The sequence below is a fragment of the Canis aureus genome, chromosome 32, assembly GCF_053574225.1.
Source record: "Canis aureus isolate CA01 chromosome 32, VMU_Caureus_v.1.0, whole genome shotgun sequence".
Taxonomy (NCBI): Eukaryota; Metazoa; Chordata; class Mammalia; order Carnivora; family Canidae; genus Canis; species Canis aureus.
In genome coordinates, this window is record NC_135642.1 from 14684708 (window position 1) to 14698195 (window position 13488).

At 36.8% G+C, this 13488-nt stretch overlaps 1 protein-coding gene across 5 annotated transcripts in view; it reads right to left on the reverse strand.

Moving 5' to 3' along the window:
* UBR1 (ubiquitin protein ligase E3 component n-recognin 1) overlaps nucleotides 1-13488 on the reverse strand; it is a 140902-nt gene that overhangs the window by 68708 nt on the left and 58706 nt on the right. For all 5 annotated transcript variants that reach the window (XR_013370106.1, XM_077880803.1, XM_077880802.1 and 2 more), the window contains 4 exons: nucleotides 9138-9237; nucleotides 8475-8603; nucleotides 5045-5225; nucleotides 104-165 (listed from right to left, as the gene is read on the reverse strand). Coding sequence is in view for 4 of the 5 variants with exons in the window: in XM_077880803.1 (XP_077736929.1) it covers nucleotides 104-165; nucleotides 5045-5225; nucleotides 8475-8603; nucleotides 9138-9237 (472 nt within the window). In the remaining variant the exon portion in view is untranslated. The remainder of the gene's footprint in view (nucleotides 1-103; nucleotides 166-5044; nucleotides 5226-8474; nucleotides 8604-9137; nucleotides 9238-13488) is intronic.

Consider the following 13488-nt stretch of genomic DNA (forward strand, 5'->3'; position numbering starts at 1 on the left):
ATGGGAATTATTCAGGTAGGTTTCAAAATTTTTCTTCCCTCTCATCAACCAAGAGGTGTTTGGAAATAGGATATAAATAAATCAACACTTAACCGTCACTTACAAAAGGCACAAATTCATGCAGTCTTGAAACAGCTCCCAGCCTGCTTAAACGCACATGAAGACCTAACAGTTAAAAGAGAGAGAGAGAGAGAATTGAAAAAGGGAATAAATCCAGTTAATTTGTCTCATTAACTCCTCAGGTTGAGAAACTTGTAAGATTTAAATATATATTTATTGATTTCTAATTTTGAAGCACAGTACTATTAATATATTTAAGACCCTACACTGTACAAAGTGTGTTTACACATTATATAAAAATAATGTGCCTCTCAAGATATCTTTATTCTGCTCTTAAGTAAGCATCAAAAGAAATGAAAACTAATTTAAGTATTTCTTTTTACAAAAATAGAAGTGACATAAAAATCACATCAATTACACCGTGTACAAAAAATTAACTAAATTAATCAAAAAGCTAAATATAGAAGCTAAAACTATAAAACTCATAGAAGAAAACAGGGGAAAGGATCTGTGACACTGGATTTGGCAATAATCTCAAAGGACACTATAAACAGAGTAGAAAGGCAACACACAGAATGGGAGAAAATATTTGCACATCATATATCTGATATCCAGTTAATATCAAGAATATACAGAAAACAAAAACTCAACAACAAAAAATTTGATTAAAAAAATATACAAAAGACTTGAATGAACATGGCCAACAAGCACAGGAAAAGATGCTCAATAATCACTAATCATTGGGGAAATGCACATCAAAACCACAATGGGCTACCACTGTACTCATTAGGATGGTTATTAAAAAAAAAAAAAAAAAAAAAAAAAACAAAGTAAGAAGTGTTGGTGACGATGTGGAGAAAATGGAATCCCTGTATATTGCTGGTGGGAATGTAAAATGGTGCAGGTGCTACAAAAAAAGAGTACAGAAGATCCCATTTCATGATTGGATTGTTTGTTTCTTTGGTGTTGAGTTTAATAAGTTCTTTATAAATCTTGGAAACTAGCCCTTTATCTGATATGTCATTTGCAAATATCTTCTCCCATTCTGTAGGTTGTCTTTGAGTTTTGTTGACTGTATCCTTTGCTGTGCAAAAGCTTCTTATCTTGATGAAGTCCCAATAGTTCATTTTTGCTTTTGTTTCTTTTGCCTTTGTGGATGTATCTTGCAAGAAGTTACTATGGCCGAGTTCAAAAAGGGTGTTGCCTGTGTTCTTCTCTAGGATTTTGATGGAATCTTGTCTCACATTTAGATCTTTCATCCATTTTGAGTTTAGCTTTGTGTATGGTGAAAGAGAGTGGTCTAGTTTCATTCTTCTGCATGTGGATGTCCAATTTTCCCAGCACCATTTATTGAAGAGACTGTCTTTCTTCCAATGGATAGTCTTTCCTCCTTTATCGAATATTAGTTGCCCATAAAGTTCAGGGTCCACTTCTGGATTCTCTATTCTGTTCCACTGATCTATGTGTCTGTTTTTGTGCCAGTACCACACTGTCTTGATGACCACAGCTTTGTAGTACAACCTGAAATCTGGCATTGTGATGCCCCCAGATATGGTTTTCTTTTTTAAAATTCCCCTGGCTATTCGGGGTCTTTTCTGATTCCACACAAATCTTAAAATAATTTGTTCTAACTCTCTGAAGAAAGTCCATGGTATTTTGATAGGGATTGCATTAAACGTGTATATTGCCCTGGGTAACATTGACATTTTCACAATATTAATTCTGCCAATCCATGAGCATGGAATATTTTTCCATCTCTTTGTGTCTTCCTCAATTTCTTTCAGAAGTGTTCTATAGTTTTGAGGGTATAGATCCTTTACATCTTTGGTGAGGTTTATTCCTAGGTATCTTATGCTTTTGGGTGCAATTGTAAATGGGATTGACTCCTTAATTTCTCTTTCTTCAGTCTCATTGTTAGTGTATAGAAATGCCACTGACTTCTGGGCATTGATTTTGTATCCTGCCACGCTACCGAATTGCTGTATGAGTTCTAGCAATCTTGGGGTGGAGGCTTTTGGGTTTTCTATGTAGAGTATCATGTCATCGGCGAAGAGGGAGAGTTTGACTTCTTCTTTGCCAATTTGAATGCCTTTAATGTCTTTTTGTTGTCTGATTGCTGAGGCTAGGACTTCCAGTACTATGTTGAATAGCAGTGGTGAGAGTGGACATCCCTGTCTTGTTCCTGATCTTAGGGGAATGGCTCCCAGTGCTTCCCCATTGAGAATGATATTTGCTGTGGGCTTTTCATAGATGGCTTTTAAGATGTCGAGGAATGTTCCCTCTATCCCTACACTCTGAAGAGTTTTGATCAGGAATGGATGCTGTATTTTGTCAAATGCTTTCTCTGCATCCAATGAGAGGATCATATGGTTCTTGGTTTTTCTCTTGCTGATATGATGAATCACATTGAACAATCCAATCATGAAATGGGCAAAAGACATGAACAGAAATCTCACAGAGGAAGACATAGACATGGCCAACATGCATATGAGAAAATGCTCTGCATCACTTGCCATCAGGGAAATACAAATCAAAACTACAATGAGATACCACCTCACACCAGTGAGAATGGGGAAAATTAACAAGGCAGGAAACAACAAATGTTGGAGAGGATGCGGAGAAAAGGGAACCCTCTTACACTGTTGGTGGGAATGTGAACTGGTGCAGCCACTCTGGAAAACTGTGTGGAGGTTCCTCAAAGAGTTAAAAATAGACCTGCCCTACGACCCAGCAATTGCACTGTTGGGGATTTACCCCAAAGATACAAATGCAATGAAACGCCGGGACACCTGCACCCCGATGTTTCTAGCAGCAATGGCCACGATAGCCAAACTGTGGAAGGAGCCTCGGTGTCCAACGAAAGATGAATGGATAAAGAAGATGTGGTTTATGTATACAATGGAATATTACTCAGCTATTAGAAATGACAAATACCCACCATTTGCTTCAACGTGGATGGAACTGGAGGGTATTATGCTGAGTGAAGTAAGTCAGTCGGAGAAGGACAAACATTATATGTTCTCATTCATTTGGGGAATATAAATAATAGTGAAAGGGAAAATAAGGGAAGGGAGAAGAAATGTGTGGGAAATATCAGAAAGGGAGACAGAACGTAAAGACTGCTAACTCTGGGAAACGAACTAGGGGTGGTAGAAGGGGAGGAGGGCGGGGGGTGGGAGTGAATGGGTGACGGGCACTGGGTGTTATTCTGTATGTTAGTAAATTGAACACCAATAAAAAAAAATAAAAATAAAAATAAAAGATGAATACTTCCAAAGAAGATCCTCAAAAAATTAAAAAGTAGAATTACTTTATGAGCTAGCAATTCCACTTACGGTACATATCCCAAAGAATTGAAAACAAGGACTCAAACAGATATTTGTATATTCATATTCACAGCAACATTATTACAACAGCCAAAAGGTGGAAGCAACCCAAGCATCCATAACCCAAGCTTATGGATGAATGCATAAGCAAAAGGTGGTATAAAGGAAGGAAATTCTGATACATGCTATAACATGGATAAACTAAGAACACCATGGTAAGTGAAATAAGTCTATTATAAAGGATATGTATATGGTTTCAATTACATGTGGTACCTAAAGTAGTCAAGTCATAGAACTGGAAAGTAGAATGGTGATTGCCAGAGGCTGCAGGGAATGGGGATTGAGGAGTTATGCTGAACAAATACAGAATTTCAGTAGGGGAAGATGAAAAAAATTCTAGAGATGGATGGTGGTGATGATTGTACAACAATGTGAATGTATTTAATGCCACTGAAGTATACATCTTAAAATCGTTAAAATGATAAATTTTATATGTATATTCTACCACAATTAAAAATATAAACATAGGAGTATCTGGCTGGCTTAGTCAGTAGACCATGCAACTCCTTTATTTTTTTAAGATTTTATTTCTTTATTATATATAAAGAGTGAGTGTTTAAGAGTGAGGGGGGAAGGGCAGGTCAGGAGGAACAGAGTGAGAGAGAATCTCAAGCAGACTCCCTGCTGAGCATGGAGCCCAACACAGGGCTTAATCCTAAGACTCTGAGATCATGACCTGAACTGAAATCAAGAGTCAGACGCTTAACTGACTGAGCCACTGAGCATGTGACTCTTGATCTCAGAATCATGAGCTCAAGCCCCATATTGGGAGTAGAGCTTCCTTACTTCTTAACTAAATCGGAAAGCTGCTATCAATATTGTTTAAAATAAATAAATAAATAAATACACTCACATAAAGTTAAAAGAAATCTAACAGGGCCAATCTCTTGTATGGAAATGCAAATTGAAGAATCTTTAAAGAAAAATCTTTGATTTCTTTGTTTTAGTGGTGAAAGGAACAATGACACACAACATACTGAGTGTAATCAGGCAAAGAAGAGTGTTAAAAACCAGTAACAGAGTGTGTTAACTATACTTCAAAACAAACAAACAAACAAACGAAACCCAAAACCCTGGGACATCTGGATGGCTCAGTGGTTGAGCATCTGCCTTCAGCTCAGGTCATAATCCCAAGGTCCTGGTATCAAGTCCCACATCAGGCCTCCCACAGGGAGTCTGCTTCTCTGTCTACCTATGTCTCTCCCTCTCTATCTGTATCTATCATGAAGAAATAAATAAAATCTTAAAAAAAAAAAAAAACCAAACCCAAATAGAATTTAAATAAAAATTTGAAACAAATACAAAAACAAAACCAGCAACAAGATTTTACTATATTTAAATCTGAGTGGAGATGAGCTACCAAGTTAGTCCTTAAGTATGTATTAGAAGGATCCATTAGTTGACCCAGCTGAAAAAAGGTCCAGGTAAACAACATCCTTAGATAGATGTTCTTTGAAGGACAGTGACAGCTTTACCTACAGTATCTGATTTGAGTATGTGTGTGCATACTAAGCACAGAAGAAAAACAGAAATAATTCCACCTTTCTGAATATCTAAAAAACAAAGCTAATAAAAACATACAAAACACAAACACTCACCAGCAAGAGTCCTAGAGAGTGGTAGATGTATGCTTACAAGATCTTCAGATACTTTGTAGGACTTAGTTTCTAGAGTATGACCACACAATTGTACCACTGTCTTACTACTAGACATAAAACTTGTACTGCACCTCATCACAGCTTTGTGACATTCTTTATAAGCCACCAGTAAGAGTTCTTTCTAAAAGAAAAATAAAAATGCAAATAGATTAACAAATTATCTACTTTATCACACCATTCAATAAATATTTAGTAAATATACGTGCAAAATTGTTCTTTGTTTAGCAGGGTTACCTCCACAGGATCTGCAACCTAGATGGAAATGTAAGACAGATACACATACCCACACCCACAAACATGCTAGCAAAGTATAACATTTTAAGTACCCTGTAAATGGTACTCTAAGAGGGAGGAAAAAGAATTGCAAACAACTGGGAAGACATACTTTGTGAAAGCAGTTTTGATTGGGGTCTAAAAGAATACGCAGAATTTAACTATGGAGAAAAGATGAGATAACAGGCATTGTAAGCAGAGATATAAGTGGAGAAATAAGGCAAGTACAACTCCTGTTCAGGCAGTGTAAAGGAATAAAACTAGATAAATCAAAGGATTTATGGATGAAGTTAATAAGCAATTAAGCTGGAAATATGTCTTGGCATCAGTATGTGAATACACTGTGTCTGCTCCAAGAAGAATTAATGAGTTCACTGAAGATGATAGATTAGAGAGGGTAAGGTTAGGGAACCAAGAGAAAGATTACCATGAAATCTAAGTCTAAGGTAATAAGGTTTTAACTAGGGTGGGGGCAGTCAGGGCAAAATAGCAAAAAACTCATAGGAAATAAGTTAGAATTATAAAATAAATTTAGGATAAAGAAAACTCAAACTGGGGTAGTATGCCAGGGAGAGAAGAGTCAAAACTCACTTTTTAACAATTGTTTCTCACACTGATTTTATCCTGAAAAAGGAATTCAATGATCAAATAAATTTTGAAAATATTCCACTTAGAAATTAGCACACTGATTATTTAAAGGGTTTGAAAATTTCAGTGGCATTAAAAAAAAATCCTGCTTAATCTTGTTCAACTTAGCATTTCTCAATCTTATGTGAACACAGAACTTTTTTCCTTTGGAAAATCTGTTAACATCTAACACAAAGAATGCAGTGGCTCTGGGATTTTCTGTGTGGATAAATGTATGAATCACAGTGTCATTAACAGAACAAGGGAAGTTGAGAGTGGAAAATGCAAGATTAGTAGAAAGAAATGATGACAAACCAGTTTACTATATCCTGAATTTGAAATATAAGATTCAAGCAAGATTATCTAGCACATAAACAGAAATGTATAGCTTGGGAGAGTCATCTCTGCAGTTTTAAATGAGGTGGCAGAAATGAAAGACCTGTAAGAATATTAGGAATGTCACATTTAGTAGGCAGAAAGAAGAGGGGGATAAAAAAGGAATTACTGAATGAAATGTTTAATCAATAACAGAAGTACTAGAAAAATGTAGGTTTGCAAAAATCAGAGGGAAAGAAAGTTTCAAAAACTACTCAACAGAATACAATGCTACAGACATTTTAAGGAATATGGGGACTTAGAAAAGACAGACGGGGCTGAATTTGGTTACTACATAGATCCTTTGAAATTTTTCAAAAAGCAATTTCAACCAATTGGTAAGGGCAAAAGGCAGGCCCTAAAAAGAAGTTTCAGAAGCTAGAGTAATGACAGCAAATGTAGGTGATTTCAGAAAGTTTGGTAAATGTCAAGATGAACAACACATATTTTGACCTCATCTCGAATAATTATGCATGCTTTCCATAAAGGCAAGGGTTGCCAAAAAATATATGATATGACTAGCTGCTGGACAATATTTCCTGTTCTTGTTCTACAAAGCTATAGTGCTAGATTAAGTTCTATCATGTCTGTATGACTGCCACTCTGAACCTGTGACCAATTGCTGGTGGTGAAGCAGAAGAAAAGAACAAAAAGAGACTTCACAGAGGTAGCAGAGACAAAGGGTTTTTATTCTTGTTGATTTTTGTTTTGACATTTTACTTATTGATTTAACAGAGAGAGAGTATGAGAAAGCACAAGCAAGGGGAGAGGCAGAGGGAGAGGGAGAGGCAGGCCTGATGTGAGGCTTGATCCCAGGACCCCGGAATCATGACCTGAGCCAAAGGTAGGACCCCAGGATCACGCCTAACCAACTGAGCCACCCAGGTGCCTATTCTTCTTGACTTGAAGGATAGGAGAGTCCTGTGTGCGTACAGGCAGATGAATGAAAGAGTAGGAGGTGACAAGTGAGGAAGCCAAGTCCAGAAAGAATTAATGTAGCTCAGGACCAAGAGCTTAGGTAGAGACCTTAGTTTCAGAAAGAGATGAAAAGAAAGAGACCAATTGTGAAGACACAGAGAAACTTAGTGAATAGACTGTGTCATAAGAGGTACAGAGAAACTAGAAAAAATAAAACAATTTGATTCAGATAATGTCAATTTTCTCAAAACAGAAATAAATGAGGTCATCCTTCCCAAAAGGTAATCTCGGATAAGGACTGTATATTTCAAGAGGGTTATGGTCTAAAATTACTGAATTGAAAAAATAGAGTAGTTCTGTATTTTGAAATTAATTTTCTTAATGGTTTAACATATATAATAAAGCTCTTGATTGAATAAATATCAATCCTTCTCTATTATTGAAATATTTTAAAGTCTATGTGGGGGTAGCCCTGGTGGCCCAGTGGTTTAGCGCTGCCTTCAGCCCAGGGCATGATCCTGGAGACCCAAGATCAAGTCCCATGTCGGGCTCCCTGCATGGAGCCTGCTTCTCCCTCTGCCTGTGTCTCTGCCTCTCTCTTTCTCATAAATAAATAAATAAAATCTTAAAAAAATAAAGTCTATGTGGAACTAATTTTCATATTATTAATATTTATGTCCAAGAAAATAAATGCATATATACATATATAAATGTGTTTTGTTGTATTTTTTAAATCCCCCTGTTCCCAGAGGTAAATGAAACTACCATGGAGCACATTTTTAATTAAGTATAAAAAACTGGATTTTCTGGGTGCCTGGGTAGCTCAGTCAGCTGGATGTCCAACTCCTGATTTTTCACTCAGGCAGTGATCACAGGGTCCTGAGATCCAGACCTTTGTTGGGCTACATGCTCAGCAGGTTGGCCTCAGATTCTCTCTTCTTCTCTCTCTGCTCCCCCTTCACTCATCCTCTTTCTTTCTCTCTAAATAAAATCTTTAATAACCCACAAAACACAGGATTTTCCTTCTAAATTTAATAAGACAAATTCAAATACACTACTTAATTAATAACAATGTAATGTTATTACATTTTACATCAAGTTGCTACATAAAACTTTACTACTGATAACCATTAGAGCACATAAAAAGGCACTCATCCTACTAACAAATTTTACTTACATCACAAGCACACCACTCTTGGAACATGAGTAAGATATTCTTTAATTGCATCTGTATAGCAATGGCAGCCTCCCAGTCAGGATCCACTTCTATGTGTTGCCCAACCTGTCTTCTGATTTCTTCCATTCCCTATATGAGTGATTAGGAGATATATATATATAGTAAGCCCTCTTTCTTTGCTCTTCTATTCTCAAAACATAAAATTGTCAGGATCTATATTCAGATATGCACAGCTTTTTAAACATGGCTATTATACAAGGTCAGAATGCATGGGTTCAAATCCCAGATCTGTCACTTTCTAACTGCACAGGACCCTGGTCCAAGTATTTCTAGACTTTAATTCACTTATATGGAAAATGAAAATAATAATAGTAACCACCTCATATTGCTATAATGCTCAGCAGAAATAATGCATGTAAAGTGGTTATTACCATATCACATAGTAAGCATTAAACACTAAAGAGTAACAGCAGTACTTAATTAAAGTATATAGAATTATACCTATTAAAGATCTATTATCACAGGATCAGTGAGGCAGTGTTTAAATTTTATTTCTATTTTGCTAGATATAGTCTTTCTCAAATAACAACCACAACTTGCTTAAAGGAAAGAAAGACTGGGGCTAAATTTTTAAGAATAAATTAATTTTACTGATATACATACCTGCATACAGGTAAGAATCTTCAAAAAAGATCGAAAACCTTCAAGGAATTGCATTCTTAATCTTTCTGTCCATACTGTGGGCTTGCTGATTAGGATATACCTATCATTTCAAAAGACAAAGAAATAATTCACTTTCCCATTCTGAGATAATTTTAAAGTCCTTGGGGCTATAGACAATGTTGATTCATCAACATTATGGATTCTAACTTCTTAAAATAATTAGAAGCACTGGGCAGAGCTAGAATCATACCAACAAAATGTGAAGCTCTATGAGAGGTGATTGTCAAAGCTAAGCCTAACTTCTCCACTCAGAAGTTGGCTTGCTTAAGTCAACCTAAAAGCAACCGAGCCTATCAGTTGGAAACCACGATAGAGATTTTCTAGGTGCTCAAAATAACGTTAATTTCCGCTTCTCCTTTCATTAGATATTTCTCTATTTAGTAAGGATGTAGGAGAGAAGTTGTAACAACCATCACAGGAGTGGGAAAACTTTTTTTTTTTTAAGATAGACAAATATATAGATAGATATTTGAGAGAGAGAGCATACACACAGAGGGAGAGGGAGAAGCAGACTCCCTGCTGAGCAGGGAACCCAACGTGGGACTTGATCCCAGGATCCTGGGATCATGACCTGAACCGAAGGCAGATGCTTAACCAACTGAGTCATCCAGGCACCCCCCACCCCTTTTTTTTAAAGATTTGGGAAAACTTTAAAGTTAACTTCCAAATCAGCAGTTCTAAAGTTTTAACATACGGTTAAGTTATGTAGGGATGTGCTGACTCCAAATTATTCATTGTAGAGAATAACTATAGTCAGAAATCCATAAAACAAAATAAAATGTGATTTAAAAAATGAGGTGATTATACACCACTTCCCTGGATAAAAAAAATAAGTCAGCTACAAGAATATTTCTCAGTAATGAGGACCACGGTAAAGAGAATTTTCTGATACAGCAGATCAAGGAATAATGAATACACTGATTTAACACTGATAACTTTAAGTACAGCCATTTGGCATTTTTTGTGCATTTTGCTTATTTGTTTGGTATACATGTAATTCACGCAGAATTTGTGAAGCACACTGGCTAAATGGTGATTCATTACTGAATTCATCTACCATCTTTGTACTGAAGTTGTGATAACATTAATAATCTGCTGAACTTTAGCTAAAGATTTATAATCATATTTAGAAAGTGAGGAATTTGAAAAGGTATGGAAACTTTTTCCTTAGTAATATCAAGGATCCAAAGCATAATTCCGGAAATCTGTCAAATGTATTTTTAGAAAGATTTATTTATTTATTTGAGAGAGAGAGAGGGAGGAGAAGAGGATGAGCACACAGGGAGGGGCAGAGGAAGAAAGAGAAAAATCTGGTTCCCCTCTGAACTCAGAGCCTGATTTAAGGCTTGATATTAAGAACCTGAGATCAGGACTTGGGCCGAAATCAAGAATCAGTCATTTAACTGACTAAGCCATCCAGGTGCCCCTGTCAAATGTATTTTTAAGCAGACCAAACAATTTCTATGTTGGTTTAGAAGCCTGTTTCCACCTCTCTCTCTATGCCCTAAATAGTCACTAAAAGAAGTAGACAAAATTAGAATAATATTTTTCCTCTTGGGACTAGAAATAATCCTATACACCTTGGAGGTCTTTCTTTTAAATAGAAAACTAAATGAAATGTATTTTGTTTTAATACATTCTTAAAGGAAATTAATTTTTAGAAGCTTATGATTTAATGAATACTTGATGTATCACAACCCTTATAATATTCATCAACTCTAAAGTATATGGAAACTTATTTCCTTTTAAGTCCAATGATCCCAAAAGTGATCTATCATGTAAATCCAACTTTAGTTTAAAAGTAAACTCTAAATTCTCAACAAGACACTAGCCAATAGGATACAACAATACATTAAGAAGATTATTCACCATGACTAAGTAGGATTTATCCCCGGATGCAAGGCTGGTTCAACACTCGTAAAACAATCAATGTGATTCATCATATTAGCAAGAGAAAAAACAAGAACCCTATGATCTTCTCAATAGATGCAGAGAAAGCATTTGACAAAATACAGCATCCATTCCTGATCAAAACTCTTCAGAGTGTAGGGATAGAAGGAACATTCCTCAACATCTTAAAAGCCATCTACGAAAAGCCCACAGCAAATATCATTCTCAATGGGGAAGCACTGGGAGCCTTTCCCCTAAGATCAGGAACAAGACAGGGATGTCCACTCTCACCACTGCTATTCAACATAGTACTAGAAGTCCTAGCCTCAGCAATCAGACAACAAAAAGACATAAAAGGCATTCAAATTGGCAAAGAAGAAGTCGAACTCTCCCTCTTCGCAGATGACATGATACTCTACATAAAAAACCCAAAAGACTCCACCCCAAGATTGCTAGAACTCATACAGTAATTTGGCAGTGAGGCAGGATACAAAATCAATGCCCAGAAGTCAGTGGCATTTCTATACACTAACAATGAGACTGAAGAAAGAGAAATTAAGGAGTCAATCCCATTTACAATTGCACCCAAAAGCATAAGATACCTAGGAATAAACCTAACCAAAGAGGTCTATACCCTAAAACCACAGAACACTTCTGAAAGAAATTGAGGAAGACACAAAGAGACAGAAAAATATTCCATGCTCATGGATTGGAAGAATTAATACTGTGAAAATGTCAATGTTACCCAGGGCAATTTACACGTTTAATGCAATCCCTATCAAAATACCATGGACTTTCTTTAGAGAGTTGGAACAAATCATCTTAAGATTTGTGTGGAATCAGAAAAGACCCCAAATAGCCAGGGGAATATTAAAAAAGAAAACCATAGCTGGGGGCATCACAATGCCAGATTTCAGGTTGTACTACAAAGCTGTGGTCATCAAGACAGTGTGGTACTGGCACAAAAACAGACACATAGACCAATGGAACAGAATAGAGAATCCAGAAATGGACCCTGAACTTTATGGTCAACTAATATTTGACAAAGGAGGAAAGACTATCTGCTGGAAAAAAGACAGTCTCTCCAATAAATCGTGCTGGGAAAATTGGACATCCACATGCAGAACAATGAAACTAGACCACTCTCTTGCACCATACACAAAGATAAACTCAAAATGGATGAAAGATCTAAATGTGAGACAAGATTCTATCAAAATCCTAGAGGAGAACACAGGCAATACCCTTTTTGAACTTGGCCACAAGTAGCTTCTTGCAAGATACATCCATGAAGGCAAGAGAAACAAAAGCAAAAATGAACTATTGGGACTTCATCAAGATAAGAAGCTTTTGCACAGCAAAAGATACAGTCAACAAAACTAAAAGACAACCTACAGAATGGGAGAAGATATTTGCAAATGACGTATCAGATAAAGGGCTAGTTTCCAAGATCTATAAAGAACTTATTAAACTCAACAGCAAAGAAACAAACAATCCAATCATGAAATGGGCAAAAGACATGAACAGAAATCTCACAGAGGAAGACACAGACATGGCCAACAAGCACATGAGGAAATGCTCTGCATCACTTGCCATCAGGGAAATACAAATCAAAACCACAATGAGATACCACCTCACACCAGTGAGAATGGGGAAAATTAACAAGGCAGGAAACAACAAATGTTGGAGAGGATGTGGAGAAAGGGGAACCCTCCTGCACTGTTGGTGGGAATGAGAACTGGTGCAGCCACTCTGGAAAACTGTGTGGAGGTTCCTCAAAGAGTTAAAAATAGACCTGCCCTATGACCCAGCAATTGCACTGCTGGGGATTTACCCCAAAGATACTGATGCAATGAAATGCTGGGACACCTGCACCCCGATGTTTATAGCAGCAATGGCCACAATAGCCAAACTGTGGAAGGAGCCTCGGTGTCCATCAAAAGATGAATGGATAAAGAAGACGTGGTTTATGTATACAATGGAATATTACTCAGCCATTAGAAATGACAAATACCCACCATTTGCTTCGACATGGACAGAACTGGAGGGCATTATGCTGAGTGAAGTAAGTCAGTCGGAGAAGGACAAACATTTTATGGTCTCATTCATTTGGGGAATATAAAAGAATAGTGAAAGGGAATAAAGGGGAAAGGAGAAAAAATGAGTGGGAAATATCAGAAAGGGAGACAGAACATGAGAGACTCCTAACTCTGGGAAACGAACTAGGGGTGGTGGAAGGGGAGGTGGGTGGGGGTTGGGGTGACTGGGTTACGGGCACTGAGTGGGGCACTTGATGAGATGAGCACTGGGTGTTATTCTATATGTTGGCAAATTGAACACCAATAAAAAATAAATTCATTTAAAAAAAAAATAAATAAAAGGGAATTCTATCCTCTTCAGCAAA